Source organism: Chlorocebus sabaeus, chromosome 23 (assembly GCF_047675955.1).
Source record: "Chlorocebus sabaeus isolate Y175 chromosome 23, mChlSab1.0.hap1, whole genome shotgun sequence".
NCBI lineage: Eukaryota > Metazoa > Chordata > Mammalia > Primates > Cercopithecidae > Chlorocebus > Chlorocebus sabaeus.
The window spans coordinates 5,669,843-5,691,557 of NC_132926.1; the positions used below are offsets into that span (position 1 = coordinate 5,669,843).

At 42.4% G+C, this 21,715-nt stretch overlaps 1 protein-coding gene across 1 annotated transcript in view; it reads right to left on the minus strand.

The window, feature by feature from the left end:
- Positions 1-840: 840 nt before the first annotated feature.
- The window catches only part of FAF2 (Fas associated factor family member 2), a 61,359-nt gene continuing 40,484 nt past the window's right edge, over positions 841-21,715 (minus strand). Inside the window, exons 4-11 of the mRNA XM_008015372.3 lie at positions 21,121-21,197; positions 18,210-18,348; positions 16,465-16,550; positions 16,274-16,365; positions 13,901-14,078; positions 11,454-11,625; positions 10,478-10,621; positions 841-4,131 (exon numbers count right to left, since the gene is read on the minus strand). Coding sequence (XP_008013563.1) covers positions 3,949-4,131; positions 10,478-10,621; positions 11,454-11,625; positions 13,901-14,078; positions 16,274-16,365; positions 16,465-16,550; positions 18,210-18,348; positions 21,121-21,197 — 1,071 coding nt within the window. The 3' untranslated portion in view covers positions 841-3,948. The remainder of the gene's footprint in view (positions 4,132-10,477; positions 10,622-11,453; positions 11,626-13,900; positions 14,079-16,273; positions 16,366-16,464; positions 16,551-18,209; positions 18,349-21,120; positions 21,198-21,715) is intronic.

Below are 21,715 nucleotides of genomic sequence, written 5' to 3' on the forward strand. Positions count from 1 at the left end.
CTGTAAGATCAGAAGAGGCTTTCTTTTTTTTGAGACGGAGTCTCGCTCTGTCCCCCAGGCTGGAGTGCAGTGGCCGGATCTCAGCTCACTGCAAGCTCCGCCTCCCGGGTTCACGCCATTCTCCTGCCTCAGCCTCCCAAGTAGCTGGGACTACAGGTGCCCGCCACCACGCCCGGCTAGTTTTTTGTATTTTTTTAGTAGAGACAGGGTTTCACCGTGTTAGCCAGGATGGTCTCGATCTCCTGACCTCGTGATCCGCCCGTCTCGGCCTCCCAAAGTGCTGGGATTACAGGCTTGAGCCACCACACACGGCCAGAAGAGCCTTCTTCTAGCCACTGCTTTGCAAGGACACAAGTTGGTTCCAACAGAAGTGACAAATTCCTTAAGAAAATAAGTTACTGCAAGAAAATACTCAAAAAATACACTCCCATAGAAGGGGAAGAAACACTTAATGACATCTTTGTATCAAGAGCCTCATATACATTTACTTGATTGAATCTATAAACCTATTCTGAGGTGAATGGCATTATCTTCATTTATAGTTGGGGAAATTCAAGTTCAGGGAAGCTACAGAAATTGCCCGAGGTTGCAAACCTGAGAAACCAGAGCCCAAATCTGAACCCAGGCCTGTCTGCTCTCTCTCTCCATCATACTAAGTTGCTATTTTTCCACAGGGATACAACAGAAAAGACCTAACTCCATCCTTCTCTTTGACTCTCCCTTCCTTGGCAATGCCACACCACGCTGTTCCTTTCCGGTGTTTTTCAACCTCTCCTTCAGACATAGAAAATTATCTACCACATCTGTCCTACACAGAAAGACCCACAGCATGTTATGAAATTTTTGTTATAAAACATTTAATGTTAACCTACAATACAATGTAAACTTTTATGAAAAAAATTTAAAGTACACTAGATTTCTTCAGTAAATTATCACATGACTATTTAGGCGCAGTACAAGTTGGGGCACTGCATCCTTTGTGGATGGATTTCCGTTGCTGCGTTCCTCACAAGTCCTAAAAAACCAGTTGTAGAGTGGAGCTCCTTGTTCAAGCACCAGATAATGATGCCCCTGATTTTGCATTCTGGGGGTTATCGCTCCTTCTCAGTCATTTTCTGAAACTCTTTGCTTGGCCTTGGCACCATCAGCAATTTTCACAACTGCTCAGTTGAAGGTTCTAGGTTCTTTTTAGCTTAGTTTTTAAAAGGTAAGTGTTATCCTCTGGCCATCTCTTATTCAAATATCATGGTGGAGGCAAGCAAGGAGAAAGAAGTATTTGCTAGAGGAAATTCTGCAGAAGTGGAAGAAAAGATCAGAAGGGCTCCACTGAGGGTATAAATATTCAACTGACTCCAATCGGTTGTCTTTGCTTGGTCACTTCCCATGGCTATTCAGCTGAATCTACAACTTCAGTCTTCGGAGTGCAGAACAAAACTTGAAACAAGTGCTTTTAGTTGATCGCTTGCCATTTGGAAACAACAGCTGAAATATCCCAGAGGTGATGTGGAAACAAGAGCAAATGCTTGCAGATCATCGGCTTCTCAGTGTCTTCTCCCTTGCGGGTCCCGTCAAAATCCCAAAAGTCCTTAGGAGTGACACAGATTGTACTGGCATTAAGTGACAGAATGTGCAGCCTGTGTTTGACTTAGGAGGAAAGGAAATGGCATGTAGGCAGCAGCACTAGGGTCAGCAAGAAGACCGGTGTAGGGTCTCAGTAAAGCAGAACTGTTTCAAATGGGACTAGACAGGGGCATGTGCTTCTGGTGAAGCCTCTTGAAACCTGAAGTAAATGGGTAGGCCACCCCAACAGTTGTACTGACATGAAGGAGACCCTTCTTAATATTCTGGCAGCTGACTTCCTTCACTGTTATCAAAAGGCAAGAGGCATAAAGTGCACATTGTAGAGTAAGATGAGACTGAATTATGACGGAAAAAAAATCGTAACTTCCCCGAAGAGGTGTGGACAAGATACCTACACAGTGTACCTAGCCTCACAAAGGTTCTTAATACCCTCCTGTGTGCTGCCAGGGAAAACCTGTGAATTCCAGACGGGGAGGAAGGCTCTGACTTCAGTGGGAAAATTCCTCGGTTGTCGGCAGGGAAGTTGCATGTAAGGTTATCTTCATGTGGAGAACATGGGTTATCCTGCTGTTCAGTCCAGATACACTTCATTGACAATAGTCAGATGGTGAGTCCCACTCGTCTGGCCTTGGGAGAGCAGAAAACCAAGTGGAAGAACAACAGGTAGCCAGGGACAGAGTTAAATTTTCTGAGAGATGGTGTTCTAGACAGCTACGCCAAGGCCACTGGCAATTTCTCAGGCTCTCCAGGTTAATTTCTGTGGGGTGCCTTACTCTGTCACGTGGGATTTACCCCAACTACTCAGGACTGCAGTGGATAGTAACCATATAATTGCTACCAGAAACAGTGGTCCTTAGGTTTTGGTTAAGCAAGAGAGAAAGCCTTGAGACTACAACTCTAGCAAGTTATGCTTTATGTTGATCTGAACCCCCGTCCTCACAGCATACTAGGAACTGCAGTAACGTCAGTTGGTTGCAGTGGTACGAGCCTGCACCAGTCTAGCTACAGAACACTTTGGAATACTTGTCAGAGCGCACTGGCATCTGTTAATACATGGCCTGACCCATGTACCCATTACTATAAACTGAACCACAGACGAGATATCCAGAGGTTAAAAAAAACCCTATTACTTCAACAGAGCAATAGAGAGAAAGGATAAAAGCTGCCTCCAGAAGGTGGCTGCATCAGAAACGAAAATGTGCCTTCCAATAGATTACACAGGCTGGGAGTTCTGTCTTGGCTCCCTTCAAGGCCTCTGGTGCTTTCTATCCTTAAAACAATAATACACTTCCACTGAGACAGGCAGGGCACTCTCCTGTGGTTCTGCTGGCTCCACCACAGGCCCTGCTAGTCCTTTGGAAAGGCACCAGGCTTGGCAATTCAGGAAAGCCCAGGGCTGGGAGGAGCAGCATGCACATGTCAGAAGAGGAATGAAGAGCTGCTATCCTTTGGTTCAGACCCCATAACCACCGCCTGGTACAGACTCCAAGGAAAAGCTGCAGTTGTGTGTAAAGATGAGTTCCACCACATACATAGGTGTATCTACATACACAGCCTTTGCAGGGCCACAGACCAGGTTTCCTCCTACTGCTCCAAGTGGGGTGCACAGGTGGTAAGAAAGGACAGCAAGAGCTGGACCAAAAAGAATGACCTCTCTGGGAACATGAGAGGGACAATGGCAGAAATAAGCACAAACCAGCCCAGGGCACTTTTATTACACTATTGTGGGCTAAGGAGCCCAGGGCATAAACTCATGGGTTTAAAGAATTGGCTCTTTATCAAATAAAGGAAAAAAAAATACACCTATGTCAGCCTCATTCCTTTGGTCATTACAAAACAGAAACAAAAGTTATTGAAAAATTGTGGGCAGTTCAAGGAACATCTCTGCTTCTCTGCTTTCTCTTCCCTCTCTTCCCCAGAGGCAGGAGAAGCAAGTCCTCAGGAGATGCTGCAAGTAGCTGGTTGATGGAGGTTTTTCACTTTTATTTTCCATAAAAGCAAGAATGAATGAGAACTAGTGGGAATGTCCCCTTCCCAGCTGGGACAATGGATGGGTTGAAGGTGAAGAGTCTCTGTTCACTGGAAGGTGCGTGCGCAGAGGCCGTAGGAAGGGTGGGCTTGCCGAGTAGGTACGTTTGTTGCTAACCTTGAGCGCACACACAAAGGTTGTGACTCTTGCGGGCAGCATGGTTTCTGATCCTTCCTAAGGATGCAGCAGTCTTTTAAAAAAAATATTGTATTATAATAATAATAATAATAATATGAATTTCTCTCTCTCTTTTTTTTTTTCTGTTTTGTCGTCGTCGTTTTCTTTTTTCCCTATTTCATTTAGGGACTGGGGTAGGAGGGGAGAGGAAGAAAAAAATGTCATTCGTCAGTTAGGTCCTGAACAAAAAGAACTTCTGTGTGGCTGAGTCCAGCTTCCTGTAGCGTAGGGGGATTGGGCCACTCCTCTGAAGGGATGCAGGGCAGCACTCGCCTGGGAAAATTGGCTTCAATCTGAAACTTTTCAGGGCTTTCCTTCAAGGAGAATAAGAAGTCGTGGATTACCTGCAGAGGTCATATAGAAGAAGGGCGGTGAAAAAAAGAGAAACACACACACACACACACACACACACACAACTCTGAAGTCAAATATCCCCCAACTCTCCCCAGGATGACTCTATATGAAAGAATCACATCACACTGGAATTCTAGATCTTTTCATTCCCCACGGCATATGCATAGGGCAGCCCTTTTAAAAGAAATCACACAAGCCCAACACTAGTCCTACTCTGAATTCATCTGTCTCTTCTGTGACGTGTATGATAAAATGCTAACTTAGAAATCATCACAAAGTTACAGAAAAGTTGGAAGTATAGGACACAGAATTTTTTTCTTTAAATCAGTTGAGACTGAAGTGCCAACTGTAAGACACATGGCCTCAAGTATTCTGAGGTGATCACAGACTCACAGGACAATCTTCTATATAACCACAACTTGGCTCTCAAAATCAGGAAATGTAACTGACACATTATTTCTATAATATAATATATTATCATTCAGACCCTATTCAAGTTTTGCCAATTATCTTTTACATAATAGCAAAAGGATCCAGTTTTTTCTTTTTTTTTTGAGACGGAGTCTCATTTCTGTCGCCCAGGCTGGAGTGCAGTAGCGTGATCTCAGCTCACTGCAAGCTCCGCCTCCCAGGTTCACGCCATTCTCCTGCCTCAGCCTCCGGAGTAGCTGGGACTACAGGCACCTGTCACTATGCCCGGCTAATTTTTTTGTATTTTTAGTAGAGACGGGGTTTCACCGTGTTAGCCAGGATGGTGTCGATCTTCTGGTCTTGTGATCCGCCTGTCTTGGCCTCCCAAAGTGCAAGGATTACACGCGTGAGCCACTGCACCCAGCCAAGGATCCAGTTTTAAGCCCATCAATCAACGTGTGGATAAAGAAACTGTAGTATATATATATATACACACAATGGAATACTTCTCAGTCATAAAAAGGAATGAATTAACGGCATTCACAGCGACCTTGATGAAAGTGGACACTATTATTCTAAGTGAAGTAACTAGAAATGGAAAACCAAACATTGTATGTCCTCACTGATATGTGGGAGCTAAGCTATGAGGATGCAAAGGCAAAAGAATGATACAAGGGACTTTGGGGACTTGGGGGGAAGAGTGGGAAGGGGTGAGGGATAAAAGACTACAAATAAGGTATAGTGTATACTGCTTGGGTGATGGGTGCACCAAAATCTCACAAATCCAACTAAATAACTTACTCATGTAACAAAACACCACCTGTTCCCCAATAACCTATGGACAAAAAAAATACAATAAAATAAACATGTTGCACCTCATATGAATCTCCTCTCTGTGGGAATGCCCTCCTTACCCTGCTCTGGCTCTCACAAGGTACAGGTAAAATCCTTAGTGAGAAGGGAGGCAGGATCAGGAGAGTCCATGATGCTAAAATTTAAACTGTGTGTGAGATGCCTGTGGAACAGGCCACTGCCATCTCTCCCTCTCTCTGCTCTGTGGCCCCTCCATCTAGCATTCTACTTCTAACAATTCTGCCAGCCTCTTTCAGATCAACCCAAAGATGATGAACGTGTCATTCAAGTTATTTTTCCTTTTTGGGAGGAATCTATTCTTATTTTCTTTTTGATACACCTCTCACAATGATGAATTCTCTGGGTTTTATTTCCCTCTGTGTAAAGCAGCCCTTTATTTCTTAAACTTAGCTCTTTAGGGACCTTTTTTTTTTTTCCCCCAGACAGGTCTCGCTCTGTCACCCAGGCTGGAGTGCAGTGGCACAAACACAACTCACTGCAGCCTCGACCTCTCAGGTTCAAGCAATCCTCCTGTCTCAGCCTCCCAAGTAAGTGGGATCACACATGTGCAACACCATGCCTGGTTAGTTTTTAAAAATTTTTGTAGAGACAGAGTCTTGTCATGTTGCCCTCCTGAGGGATTTTTAAAGGGCTATAATCCAGAATTTAAGCAGTAAATCCATGTTCCTCTTATCTAATCCATTCCTGATTTTATAAACTTCTCATATTTTAGTCTATCAGCCCCACTCATTTTCAGTTTCTTTCTCTCTTTGCAATTCCCACTAACGTTCACTCTTTCTTAAGATGCATCAATTAGACTTACACCAAGTATTCTTGGTATGAAACCAATATGGGTTTGATATAAGAGTGAAAAAAAAAAAACCTTTTTTTTTTTTTGTGAGATGGAGTCTTGCTCTGTTGCCCAGGCTGGAGTGCAGTGGGAGGATCTCGGCTCACTGCAACTTCTGCCTCCCGGGCTCTAGCGATTTTCCTGCCTCAGCCTCCTGAGCAGCTGGGACTACAGGCGCGTGTCACCATGCCTGGCTAAGTTTTTTGTATTTTTCGTAGAGATGGGGTTTCACCATGTTGGCCAGGCTGGTCTCAAACTCCTGACCTCGTGATCCACCCACCTTGGCCTCCCAAAGTGCTGGGACTACTGGCATGGGCCACCTAGCCTGGCCAGAGACAGGGTTTCATCAGGCTTGTCTCGAACTCCTGACCTCAGGTGACCCACCCACCTCGGCCTCCCAAAGTGCTGAGATTACAGGTGTGAACAACCATGCCTGGCCAAAAAAAACACTTTCTGATTCCTTTTTAATCACTGCTTGAGAATACCTGGTACAAACTTGGCTTTTGTTTTTCTTTTTTTTTTGAGATGGAATCTCACTCTGTCATCCAGGCTGGAGTACAGTGGCACGATCTCGGCTCACTGCAACCTCCGCTTCCCAGGTTCAAGCCATTCTCCTGTCTCAGCCTCCGGAGTAGCTGGGATTACAGGTGCATGTCACCACGCCTGGCTAATTTTTGTATTTTCAGTAGAGATGGGGTTTCACCATGTTGGCCAGGCTGGTCTTGAACTCCTGGCCTTAAGTGATCCACCGCCTTGGCATCCCAAAGTGCTAGTATTACAGGCATGAGTCACCGCACCTGGCTGGCATTTTTTATTTACTAATGGCAAAGGGTTGATAACCATCAGGAAACAGATTACATTACTACCAGAGGTCCCTTTCGGTTTGCAATGGACAGAAAAATTAGTTCTGGGCTTTGGATCTCTTATACATTTGTTTAAAACAAAGTCAGTTGCCTCTTTTATGACCACTCATGGGACCTGGCGATTGTTCTGCAGCGTATCCCTCTTATCTTAGCATTTCACTACTTTCCAGAGCTGAGCATTACCCATAAATCTATCACTCCTCAAGATTATTTACAAAGGACCAAGTTCACAGGAAGATGATACAAGGCCTTTTTTTTTTTGAGACAGAATTTTGCTCTCTTCATTCAGGCTGGAGTGCAATGGCACGATCTCTGTTCATTGCAACCTCCGCCTCCTGGGTTCAAGCGATTCTACAGCGTCAGCCTCCTGAATAGCTGGGATTACAGGCCTGCGCCGCCACGCCTGGCTAATTTTTGTATTTTTAGTAGAGATGGGGTTTCACCATGTTGGCCAGGCTGGTCTCAAACTCCTGAACCCAGGTGACCCACCCACCTTGGCCTCCCAAAGTGCTGGGATTACAGGCATAAGCCACCGCGCCCGGCCGACACAAGGTCTTTAAGGGTACTAAAAAATACTACAGCATTATTAGGTTTTATGTAATTATCTCTGTGAATGTTAAATTCCAGGCCGGCACTATCAGGGCACTGCTACTTTACACATTTTTCCATCTCTAAGCCCCATTTATGAGCAAGCATTTCTCTTAGACTCATCTCAGGTGGCCATGATACTCTTTTTTAAAAAACAGCTTTTAGTGAGGAACTCATTTAAAAGTCTTCAAGGATCAATGAAGACTTTTAAATGAATGAATGGCTGGTTCCCTTCTGGCTGTAAGCCTATTCTGTTCCACAGTGCTAACAAATTTTTCCTCCAAAACTCTCAGGAGAGTAAATTTTTGTTAAGTTTTTCATTCTTTTTTTTTTTTTTTTTTTTTTTTTGAGCCAGAGTTTCACACTTGTTGCCCAGGCTGGAGTGCAATGGCATGATCTCGGCTCACTGCAACTGCCTCCCAGGTTCAAGCGATTCTCCTGCCTCAGCCTCCCAAGTAGGTGGGATTATAAGCATGCGCCACCATGCCCAGCTAATTTTGTATTTTTAGTAGAGACAGGGTTTCTCCATTTTGGTCAGGCTGGTCTTGAACTCCTGACCTCAGGTAATCCGTCCGCCTTGGCCTCCCAAAGTGCTGGGATTATAGGCGTGAGCTACGACACCTGGCCTAGGTTTTTCATATATAGTTTTATCTATCAGAATTTTTGGGGTAGAAATTCCATGTAGTTTGTGTGTACAATAGCAAAATTGCTAGTGAACATGAAAGCTAAACTACATATACAAACCCACAGTTAAGAAACGGGACACCAGGGGAAGAAAATTAACACTAATTAACACCTACTACATGTGGATACTGTGTGAGGCACATCCATGTTATCTCAATTTAAAAATCCAAAGGTAGAGACATGGGGCTGGGTGCAGTGGCTCACACCTGTAATCCCAGCACTTTGGGAGGCCGAGGTGGGTGGATCACTTGAGGTCAGGAGTTTGAGACCAGCCTGACCAACATGGTGAAACCCCATCTCTACAAAAAAAAACAAAAAAAACAAAAAAAACAAAAATTAGCCAGGCATGGTGGCGGGTGCCTACTTGGGAGGCTAAGGCAGGAGAATTGCTTGAGCCCAGGAGGCAGAGGTTGCAGTGAGCTGGGATAGTGCCATTGCGCTCCAGCTAGGGTGACAAGGCGAAACTGTGTCTCAAAACAAAGTTAGAGACATGAGCACTTCCCCTAATATAAATAAATGCATAAACGAGAGAGAAATAAAACAAGGAAGCCATTTGCTTCTCTCTTACCAGAATGTTTCATAACTTTAATTTTGTATTAGTTCTCTGAGTCTTACATTCTGTACTGGCCAGTAAGCTCCATGAATTCCAAAACCATGTCTCACTCATCCAAACGATCCCTAGAGTATCTAGCTCAGTGTATGACACGCCTATCTGCAGTTTAAACTTATCAGAGGGCAGATTACAGTTCCAGTTCGCTAATGGGATATCTGAGGCCCTGTAAAAGTTTTGCAACTTGCCCAATGTTGTCCAGTTAAACAAACAGAAGCCATGAATGTACTACCCAGCCTCACCTGACTACAGTGCATCATCTTTTAATTATGAGGTTTACCCTTGATTATTTTGGGTGATCAGGAAAACTGCAGAATCCACTACAGCTATAAATTTGGAAAGGTGACATACTGACTCTCAATATAAACAAATTTTCTTTTGGTTACAAATACCAAAAATAGTAGTGAGTATTTAAGTGCTTACTAGGAGCCAGGCACAATGTTGAGAATTTAATTCTAACAACAATCCTACTAGGGAGTGCCTATTATTATTATTATTATTATTATTATTATTATTATTTTTTTTTTTTTTTTTTGACAGGGTCTCTCTCTATCGCCCGCGCTGGAGTGCAGTGGTGCGATCTTGGCTCACTGCAACCTCCACCTCCCGGGTTCAAGTGATTCTCCTGCCTCAGTCTCCTGAGCAGCTGGGACTACAGGCGTGTGCCACCACACCCAGCTAATTTTTGTAATTTTAGTAGAGGCGAGGTTTCACCATGTTGGCCAGGCTGGTCTCAAACTCTTGACCTCAAATGATCCACTCACCTTGGCCTCCCAAAGTGCTGGGATTACAGGCATGAGCACTGTGCCATGCCATGCCTATTATTAAACCCATTTTACAGATGAAGAAATTGAGGCTTAGAAATTAAGTAAACTGACCAAGGAAACACATTTAGTAACCCTGGAAGAATGAAAATTTGATCCTCATGCTGTGAGACTGAGTTTCTGTTTTTAATGACTTCCACGTGGAAATGACAAACACTATTACATGGCTATCATATATACAAAGTAGCCTCAGCAAATGGGGCCTCAGAAAATGAGTAGAAACAGAAAGACAACTGCATCCAAACTGCAAGTGCACTTATATTCAGGTATGTCATTCCAGTGCTTTTTCTACAGAGCAGGGTCTGGTGGGATTCTGAAGCCAAGGCAGGAAGACAGCACAGAAGAGCCTCCCATCTTCAAACACACAAGTCTTTTGAGGGACTTATGTAAGGTACCTTTTTTTCTTAGCAGAGCCCAAACATAATTACACAAAAACTTAAACATTGCTTTGAGCTGGAAGCTAGAACTGAAGGAGCCTACAGCAGTCCACTCTGCAGTACTGTTCCTGGTGTCCACTGATGGCATACCCAGCTCTCTCTGTTCCCTGTTCATCAGAGCAGCAGACACACCAACACCACTCTCAAGAGTCAGTAAAAGCTCCAAATCTACAGCCCAGATGCTACATACACTTCACAGAACTTAGGTGGTCCTTACTGTTAGAGACTGTGAAAAGTGGAATCGTCTCTCTACTCGAGAATCATTAGGCAATTTGAAGATGATCTTGACACTTTCAGGGTCATCAGGGGAAGGTTCAGGGGGCAGGCATTCCAACTTCCTTTCCTTTTCCTCCTGTAAATTCTGCAGAGACACAAAGCAAAGGTGAGGCTATGGCTTAAGAAATAAATACAATGACCATGTAGCTTTATTATACAGTCGTCAGAAGAAAAATTAATGTTTAAGTATTCTAAGAAAAACCTCTTGGGAATAGTCAAAAACAACCTAAAGTATAATTGCATCTCATGTATTATTTATTATGTCTAGGTATTTATTTGAGAAAAAGGGCAAAGGGAGCAGGGTGCCATGGTAGGTGCCTGTAGTTCCAGCTATTTGAGAGGCCACAGTGGGACTGCCTGAGCCCAGGAGTTTCGGGGTGTAGTGTGCCATGACTGCACTAGTGAATAGCCACTGCCCTCCAACCTGGGCAACACAGTGAGACCCCATCTCTTAAAAAAAAAAAAAAAAGAAATACATTGCTAGGGAACAAAAACAACAACAACAAAACAAAACAAAAACAAAAAGATAATGAGTAAAATGCCAAATCAGCTAATACTGGTATCAATAATGAATATTTAGGGCCAGGCATGGTAGCTCACGCCTGTAATCCGAGCACTTTCGAAGGCCAAGACAGGCAGATCACGTGAGGTCAGGAGTTCGAGAGCAGGTTGGCCAACACGGCAAAGCCTGTCTGTTTTTTAAAATTTTTATTTAAAAAAGAATGAGTATTTAAATGGTATGAAAAATTTAAATCACCCATAACCACAACATGTTCTATTTTTTTCTTTCCTTTTTCCTTTTTTTTTCTCTTAGTCTGTTTAAGGTGGCTATCATTTATTCCTTTTACACTTAAGACCAAGATGGCAAAGTCTCGGCAGTTTGGGAACCACAGGGAGTAAAGCCACAGGTCCATTACCCGCCGCCGTCTCTCCTCGGCCAACTTTTGTTGTTGCACCTCCTCCTCCTTCCGCCGCTTACGCTCCCGCTCCTCCCGTTTCTTTCTTTCTTTCTCCTGGTCAGCCCTAAGAGAGGCCAGGTAGGCCTCATCCTGCTGTTGTCTCAGCACTTGGGTCTGGTTTCTTTCTTCCCTGTGAACAGATCAAAAGCAAGAGAAGAAAAACAGCACTCTCACAAGTTCTGTTTTCTTATACTGAAATTTTCTGTGTGTGTGTGTGTGCGTGCGTGCGTGTAAAAACGTTGATATTCTTAGCAGATGACTATTTCACACTGCCATAAGGGATTCCAAAAGCAAAGCATGGCAGAATCTGAATAAGCCACCTTTTATCTCAGTTTAATTTGGCAGAAAAGAAAACAGCAAGTTTTCCTCTCCTCTTTTAAAATAAAATTTTTCCCCTAATTCTAACAAATGTAACACAGTACTGTTATTATGAAGGGATCATCAACATCATATTTTACAAGTAAATACCATTTTGGGTTACTGCATTTTTGTACTGATCTCATAAAACCAAAACACACACATATACATCCATATACACATTGTAGCAGATCTGAAAATGTAGAGTTTTCAGAGTGATTCAGAGATTCCCTAATCAAAGATAAAACACTATATAACATTTGGCATAGCTCCTATTTTCTCTCCAACAAATTTCTGTTTTGTCTTACCCAAAATATTTAGTCAATCAAAATAGTTGAACAGATAAAACATTCTTGCTTTATACTTTCTTTAAAAATTAAGACAAAATTTACATGCAATGAAATGCACAGATCTTAATGTACAATTCAATGAATTTTGATAAATGTAACCACATAATCACCACTTCAATCAAGAAAGAACATTTCAGTTACCTCAAAGTTTCCTCTTCTATACATTTTTTTACACAGTTAAAATAACACTATATTTATAGGATTTTGATCTTGCATTTTTCTTTTTTTTGGAGACAGGGTGTTGCTCTGTCACCCAGGCTAGAGTGCAGTGGTGCGATCATGACTCACTGCAGCCTCAACCTCCTAGGCTAAAGCAATCCTGCCACCTCAGCTTACAGGCGTGTGCCACCATGCCTAGCTAATTTTTGTATTTTTTGTAGAGATGGGGTTTCACCATGTTGCCCGGGCTGACCTCAAACTCCTGAGTTCAAGCGATCTTCTTACCTCAGCCTCCCGAAGTGCTGGGATTACAGGTATGAGCCAACATGCCTGGCCTGATTCTGCATTTTTCTAATATGTAACAAGCATGTCCCCATGTTATTAAAAGCTTTCCATAAATTTAAGTTTGCTTAACTTTCTTGAGGGCAAGTTGGCATTACAAATCAAAAGTCTTAAACATATACTTATATTGTCTCACCCAGAAACTGTACTTTCAGGAATTTAAATTTTAATCTAAGGAAACCATCACAAATTGCAAAAAATTATCTCCATGTATGCTATTTATAATAGCAACAAACAGAAAGTAATCCAAAAATCCAAAAAGAGTGGCCTGGTTAAATTATGATGTATTTAGATAATAGAATGTTATGCAATAATTTTTAAAATGTGGCAGAATATTTAATGGTGAGGGAAAAGGCTGTGATACATTCTTACATGAAGAAGGGTTGTAAAAAAGTATTGTCCCAATTTTACAAATAAATGTGTACATATAGAGGGGTGTGTGTTGTGTGTAAAATTAAAAAAATATGTAACAATGTTCAAGTGGTGGTAGGATTATCAGTGATTTTAAATTTCTTCCTTGTGCTTTTTTGTGGTTTTAGGATTTCCTATAATTAATGTACATAACTTATGCAATGGAGAGGAATTATAGCCATTCCACTTTTTCTTTTTACATCAAAGTTCTTTATATTGTATTCGGCTATTCTAAAACCACAATGTACATTCTTGAGCATAGAGGCCTGTCTTTATTTTGTTTATTCATTCATTTATTATTTTTTAAAGACAGCGTCCTGCTCTGTCATCCAGGCTGGAGTGCAGAGGCACAATCAGAGCTCACTGCCGCCTTCAACTCCTGGCCTCAAGCAATCCTCCCACTTCAGGCTCCCAAGTAGCTGGGACTACAGGCATGTACCACCATGCCTGGCTAATTTTTTCTTATTTTTTGTAGAGATGGGGTCTTACTTTACTGCCCAGTCTGGGTTCAAGTAATCCTCCTGCCTCAGCCTCCTAATGTGGTAGGATTTCAGGTGTTAGCCACTGCACCCAGCCCTTGTCTTTATTTTGAACATCTCTAAGAACAGATTACCTGATATAGAGTAATTTAGGTCAAACTATGTAAATATTTTGACGATAAATGGGCAAAGCTAAAAGCTAACAGTGGCCTGATGCACAGAAGAAGTCAGTATTGGTAGAGCCCCAGGTCAGCCCTCCAAATTTACAACTGGTCTCTCTCTGTTCCAGAAGGGAACTCCCTTGTACCTTTCTAGGCGTTCTGACACCAGGTAAGTCTGGTTAGCATCCATGATAAATGTCAGTTGGTTAATGAGGTCATCAGGTTGAATGAGGCCTTCTAGCCGTCCCACCACAGTCATCCTTCGATCCTTCAGCATAATCATGGCCAGGAATGGATAGGTGTTCTCTCGTAAAGCCTGTGAGACTGACAAAAAGACCCAACAGATCAAGGGCAGGACTTGACGGTGAAAAAGATCAACCCTTAGACTTTTCACAATGAGTGAGAGAGAACTATTTTAATCCTGGTTGAGGAAGACGGGAGGTATCATTTGGTCTCCGCCTTTCCCCACTTCCTAGTTTCTTTCTTTCTTTTCTTTTTTTGAGCCAGGGTCTCACTATGTTGTTCAGGCTGGTCTCCAACTCCTGGGCTCAAGTGACCTGACCACCTCAGCCTCCTGAGTAGCTGGGAGTACAGGCGTGTGCCACCATGCCTAGTTCTTCCCAGTTTTGTAATCTTTTGTTTTTGTTATCAATTTGCATGCCTATCCCTAGGTGCTTGACTAGAATAAGACAGGCTTTCCTTTTGGCGGTGTGGTTGTTGTGATGATGCCAGGGAAGGCTGCACAGTTCAAGGATAATGTCTACTTGATGGTAGGAAAAGGATCTATAAAGAATTTGGCACAGTTTTCCCCTGTACAAGGGCTCAAACCTAAAAGGGCACAAGGCTGCAAGTCTCAGCTTGATGATACTGATAATAATCTCCACCATTGTCTTTTTTCTCTTGCCTAATCCTTTCCTTACCCTTTCTCCCCATGTATCTTTTCTCTACCCGTAAAAAGGTTAGTTTATCTATTTTAAAGAAGTTTATTAATAGAAAGTTGAGGCTGGGCTGGTAGCTCACACCTTTAATCCCAGCAGTTTTGGGAGGCTGAGGTGGTTGGGTCATTTGAGGTCAGGGATTCAAGACCAGCCTGGCCAACATGATGAAACCCCATCTCTACAAAAAAATACAAAAATTAGTAGGGCATAGTGGTACGTCCCTGTAATTCCAGCTACTTGGGAGGCTGAGGCAGGAGAATCACTTGAACCCGGGAGGTGGAGGCTGCAGTGAACCAAGATCGCACCACTGCACTCCAACCTGGGTGATAGAGTAAGACTTGGTCTCAAAAAAAAAACAAAAAGAAAATTGGTTTCCAAATGACTAAACTTTTTACCATAACAGAGTTTTATCTATGTTTTCCTTATGGTGTGAAATAAGAGATTTTATAAACTTCTATTTAAAAAAGTCCTTACCTTCCTTCTACTCACAACCTCCCTTCTGCCCCCGTCAAAGCTGTATTAGAATGGCAAAATGCATGCAGGAATTTGGATGTTTAAAAACAAATAGGCTAAAGATTCAGATTCCGGGATGCAGGGACAACATCTGCCGCATCTTTGGTTCTAAAGTCATGGCACAGTATGTGGCATGCTAATATAAACTCAAAGGTTGCTGGATACAAGTAGCCGCAAAAATGACTACATTCTTCCTCACTGGATGCCTTCATATCTTTTACTAAACGTCTAAAAATACTTATCTCTAAAGATCTGAACTTTCCAAATCCGTATTAGTACTCAAGGTACTCAAACAACTGACTTACTATGCAAGGGCTCTGTTAAAATTGTTGATGAAAAGAATAAACTCTTCAGTAAAAAGCCCATTAAGATTAAAGGCAAGCTGCTAGCCAAGACTGGATATTTCTATGAATGTGGCAGGCTTTGGCAATGCTGAATGTGAAGAATGGCCTTTAGAATCTGGCAGACCCGATCATATGCTACAACTTGCTAATTATGGCGGGGCACAGTGGCTCACACCTGTAATCCCAGCACTTTGGGAGGCTGAGGTGGGCTGATTACTTGAGTCCAGGAGTCTGAAGCCACATGGTGAAACCCTGTCTCTACTAAAAATACAAAAAAATTAACTAGGTGTGGTGGCGCACACCAGTAGTTCCAGCTACTCAGGAGGCTGAGGCAGGACCATCACTTGAACCCAGGAGGTGGAGGCTACAGTGAGCCAAGACTGCGCCACTGCACTCCAGCCTGGGTGACAGAGCAAGACTCCATCTCAAAAAACAATTTTTAATTAATTAAATAAAAAACAAAAAAATAAAACTTGCTAATTGTGTGATCTTCAGCTAGTGGCTTAAACTCTCTGAGCCTGTTTCCTAAACCATAAAGTGAACGTAATATGACCCCCTATCTCTCAGGACTGCTGAGAGGATTGAATGAGACAATATAAAACAGCAACTAGCATCGTATCCTACCACAGAATGAACACTTTGTAATAAATGGCATGGCATGTCTTTCCAGACTATTCCAAAGATTCTCCAACAACCTGAATGAGGCAGAAGAAACATAACTTACCCCTGTATCCCTCAGGTTTGTTTGTAGAGCATGCCCAGAAGAGCATCCTTGTGTTTATTAGTGAAATAACTTCAGGTGCACAGAGTGTGTTGCTGTGGAAAGGTACGAAAAGGACATGAGAACAACTTGCTGACTACGCACTGTCACCAGAAAGAGTCAGAAAAGAGAAGGAAAATAATCAATCCACTTACCGACAAAACTCATCAGAGTCCTGGTGATCATCTCCATGAAGATAAACCAAAAGAAAGCGAAGCTCCCGTTTGGCATCGTTAAGTGCCTGTGAGAAACAAGATCACTCATTATTACGAAGACTGTGCCTTGAGCTTATATTTAGGCTAAGGGTCCTAATAGATACAGTTATGTATTTAAGAACAAAAGGAAAAAATAAGGAAAAAAGGTGAGTGAGAAATCAGAAAATTCCTGAGCTCCTACCTTCACACCCCTGGCATTGCTCTCCCTATAGAAACTCCATGCTAACAAGCTTTAATGAAAAGGTTTTAGTGTTGTTAGGATTCAAATTGTAAAAGACACATGAGAGTAGATAGGCTTACAAATACAGGTTCCCAACAAATCACAGAAAAGTCAGCTGCACCCACAGTCTAAGGAAGATTAAAAACAGGAGAATCTGACCATATGAAAGGGAGGTGAGAATTTTTCTACTTCACAGCTACAACATCCTTGTAAGTAAAAAATAACTGTGAAGACAACCCTGATCCTAGGCCATATGGAGTAGGAATGATGGACTGTACTATCCAAAGGCGTTCTAAAGAGCATAGGGTGTAAAAGACTTTCAGAGCCTTTCATCCAAGACTCCTGTGTGTGCTTCTGCGTGTGCGTGCTCCTGAGTACACTACACTGTACAACTGCTGACATGGCCAAGGGTGGTCTACCCTCAGGATCATAGCAGAGAGGGTACACGGGAGGTGCTCATCTCACTCATCTCTGTATCTTTAGCACTGAGGACACTGCCTGGCATACAGTAGGTGTTCAGTGTTTGTTGAGTGGGATGGGAACAGCCACCAAGGAGACTGACTATGATAAAAAGCAGATATGGGAAAATCAAAGCAGGAAGCAAGGGTGAGCATTTTTCTCTTTCTCCAGATAGATTCAGGAATTCTGGAGGCTACATAATAGAACCCCCTTGTGCCTATTCCCACGGCATTCCCATAGTTTTCCCTATTCCCATAGTGTTAATTCTATGTATTTCTCTGGCAAACTAGGGACATACCTAACACCCACAGAACTCTAATTTTTCCTCCCCTGAATGGTAAGGTCTTGAGTCAAAGATCTACATAGCTGAGGTTGAATGAGATGTGCTACCCTGAGTCTATGGTCTACGTCCTTGTTCAATTCTGTGAGCGACAAAGAAGATTTAGGCTTTGCCTTCAAGGGGCTTACAGTCTGGTAGCAGAGATTAGACATGAACACAAATAATATAGGAAAGAATATAAAATTGCTATCAAGTTTTAAAAGCTATGGAAGAACAAAGGGAAAGATTAGTATTCTAGATTGTGAGATAGGGGAGGAGAGGGCACAACAATCAGGGATAGTTATAAGTGGGGAGCAACATGAGCTAGTTGAAGGACTGATAAGATTCCAATTAGCAAAAATGTGAGGAAGGCATTCCATATGGAGGGACCAGCAAAAGCAAAGGCACAGAGGTAGGCAAGTATGGACTATGTTCAGGGAATGAGTCAGCTGGAACTGAGGGTATGGTAAAGTAAGTTATGCAGAAAAGACCTCAAAAGAAGGGCAGCATTAGATCAAAGAGGGGCCAGCTACAGGGTTTGGTCTTTTTTTATTACCCCCTGTAAGCACTGAAGAGCTAATTAAGGTTTTCAAGTAAAAGAAGGACATGATCAGTGCTGGGCTATGCTTTCCTTTGAGGGTAGAATCATCTCAGTAAGTTGGCATCTACATGGTTTGCGGCACTGACCTGGCTGTACGTTCCCTGGTAGAAGACAGGGTGTGCCCTCCCATATTTCTCTTCAAAAGAGTGCATAAATGAAACAATGTCCCCAACGGGGTCAGTGACCCGGCTGCGAGGGTCAGGCCGTATAAAACGAAGAGCAAACCTGGGGAAGAAGGAATAAATATCACATGAATCCAGTTTACTATAGTGCATATGGAGTGGGCCAATTTGTACAGATTCCTGTAACAGAGCCAGAGGCATCACAACAAAGGGAGGTGAATGGTCTGTGAGTGGACCATCAAATCCGAGAGTAGAGTCTGGTTCAAAAGCCATAAAGCAGCAAGTGTTATTCTATTGCTTGTTCAGGAAGAATGCAAACTACTGGGATTATAAATTCCAACACTGGCCTACATAAATTCTGAGTATTTTTTGTGGAACAATTTAGGGCTAGAAGGATTTGGAAGGGAAGACACAATATCCAAAAAGATCATGTGTCAGGCTATGCATCCAGACTCTCTAGAATGGCACCATCTAAATACTGTAGCCACTAGTCAAATGTGGCTATTCGGAATTTAAATCTATTACATACAATTAAAATTCAGTTCCTTAGTAATGCTAGCCACATTTCAAGTGCTCAATAGCCACATGTTTAATGGTTTTCATATTGAACAGCAGAGATACACAACACTTCTGTCATCACAGAGAGTTCTACTGGACAGTGCTTTAGAACAGAGGTCACTTTCTGGTTGTCCTACTTGCTCCTCCTTCTCCTTTGTTTTCCCGGGATTTTGAATATTGAGTTCACAACCCCAAACTATTCAAACTAGGGATAGGAACTTCAAATCTAAAGTTGCGGTTATGATTTACTTGCTCTTCAAAGGGGCAAGTACATTTTGCTTGATGATTTATGGTTGATGGTATCCATGGAGGAAGTTATAAAACTGCTCCACAGTACCCTGGCAGATGCGGAGTACTGGCAGCTCTTGTAAAGTGAAGAATACATACGTAATGGTATCACACATCTGTTTCTAAAGGGCCTACCCTATTTGCATAGTACCATTTATTTATCCTTTGGGTTTCCAGAGAAGGCAATGGGACAGAAACTAATGTGTTACCTAACATTAAACAAGCCAGTTGGATGATACAGCTGCATTAAAATTAGTAACACATGCCATGCATATTTTCCCTGGGAAAGCAAACAATATTCATTTACTTGGAAAATTTTCAGCACAGACAAGGTGACTAAACTATGATACTTTCCTTAACAAAAAGTGAACCAATTCATTATCCCAACAAATTCCCTGTGTATACAATTCTACTTGGAATTTCTCCCGAGTAATCAAATCAAATTCATCAACACAAACATTCCAAAGCGAATTAAAAGCACAAAATGCAGTAAGCTGTATACGTGGGGGAATGGTTAGAAATTCTTTAGTAGACTGATGTTTTAACTACTTTCTTTGAAATTAAGCATTTTAGAATTATCTCTTCAAGGCTTTATTTTTTTTCTTCATTATACAATATTCCTACAATCTACACAATGTAGGACAATCAGCTTTTTTTATTTTTTAGAAAAAAACAGAGATGTCAACTTAGTTTTCATTATGATTTTAAAGGTTTTTACCTGTTCATTCTTAAATAAAATGGGGATGGAAAGAGTACTAAGCAATTAATTGATGACCATGAAGAACATTGCTAAAGCAAGAAAGTCATTAAGCCGACAGCCTCATAAAACACCAAGGGGCCAATATAAAAGGTACTATCTGACCCTTGTACTTATGTAGCTGCTGGACCCACACCGTCAGACTCTGCGCCCTACAGCAGGGTAAAGGCTGTCCCATATTTGAAGGGAGGTACAGGTTCCCTGTATACACAAGGCCCAGACTACATATCCCAACTCCATCTGCTCGCCTGGATGCCCATGAACATTTTAGTTCCCCATATCTGGCTCTGGGCCAGATAACCCAAGCCTGACGTGCTAGGAAGTTATGCCTCACTCATTTTCTGGCCCTGGACCCTCTGTAGCTTCCAATGATGAGCTCTTTTAATGGTACATGAAGGAAGCTAGAAGAAAGGTGAAGGTATGAAGCAAGTGGGTATATACATAAAAGGGTCCAGTGTTTGCAACCTAGGGGTTGCTGGAGCAAAGCGAAAAAGTACAGAAGGTACCAGGCGTGGTGGCTCACTTGAGGCCAGGAGCTCAAGATCAGTCTGGCCAACAAAATGAGACTCCATCTCTACTGTCTCTACTAAAAATACAAAAATTAGCCGGGTGTGGTGGCGCATGCCTGTAATCCCAGCTACTTGGGAGGCTGAGGTATGAGAATCGCCTGAACCCAGGAGGTGAAGGTTGCAGTAAGTCGAGATTGTTGGCACTGCACTCCAGCCTGGGCGACGGCAACAGAGCAAGACTATTTCAAAAAAAGAAAAAAAAAAAAGAAAAAAGAAAAGGTATAACGGGAGTGTCTAGAGAGGTCCAACTATTGTGGGAGGAATCAAGGGCAAACTGGGTAATCTCAGAGCAAGAGAATTTGTTGGGATTGTGAGTAGTCAGGTGGAGAAGTAGTTTAGGAAAAAAGTTCTAAGGAGTGTGAAGCTAGGAGATGACAGTAGTTAGAAAGGAAAGGGTGTGGACATCAACTATGAAGTGTAGAGGTGACAAATATGGTTGGGGGAGGGGGAGACAATATAGCCAGACTGGTTTTTGCAAACAATAGGTAAGACTGATGTAAAAACAATTTCATTTCACAATGCCTGCCAATGCTTCAACAATTAAAAATAATTTTATACTGTATTAAAAGACAGTTCGGGAAGAGTATTCAATCTCATGACAAATTGGCAAGTCAATATTGATAGAGCATAAAACTTATTTTGGCCTAAATTTGAGCTCTGAAGTCTTACTATTCTACTAACACATAAATCCAAAGGCACATACCTAAATATATCAAGTATCGTGTAATAGGTAAACCGGAATGGAAGCATTATCAAGTAATAACCCCATCCAAGCAGCCCCTGAAAGTCCAAAAACAAAGTTAGACACAATTCTCTCAATCTCTAATATTTTATCAAATGGCTAGGTCAGATTTTCTGACTCTTTTTTGTCCTTCCATGTGATTTGTTCCTCTAAAATATAGTTCCTTCTTCCTGGCCACCTCATCCTTCCTAAGTGCCACCATCTTTGGTCTTACTTCATCTTACTATCATTTTCTTTTTCGCATAATTTTTGTATTAAATCTGCTTTAAGGTCCAGAGCTGTGTCTCCTGCCTATAATCCCAGCACTTTGGGAGGCTGAGGGGGACGGATCACCTGAGGTCAGGAGTTTGAGACCAGCCTGGCCAGCATGATGAAACTCCATCTCTACTAAAAATACAAAAATTAGCCAGGCATGGTGGCATGCACCTGTAGTCCCAGCTACTCGGGGAGGCTGAGGCAGGAGAATCGCTTGAACCCAGGATGTGGAGGTTGCAGTGATCTGAGATCGCGCCACTGAACTCCAGCCTGGGGACAGAGCAAGACTCTGTCTCAAAAA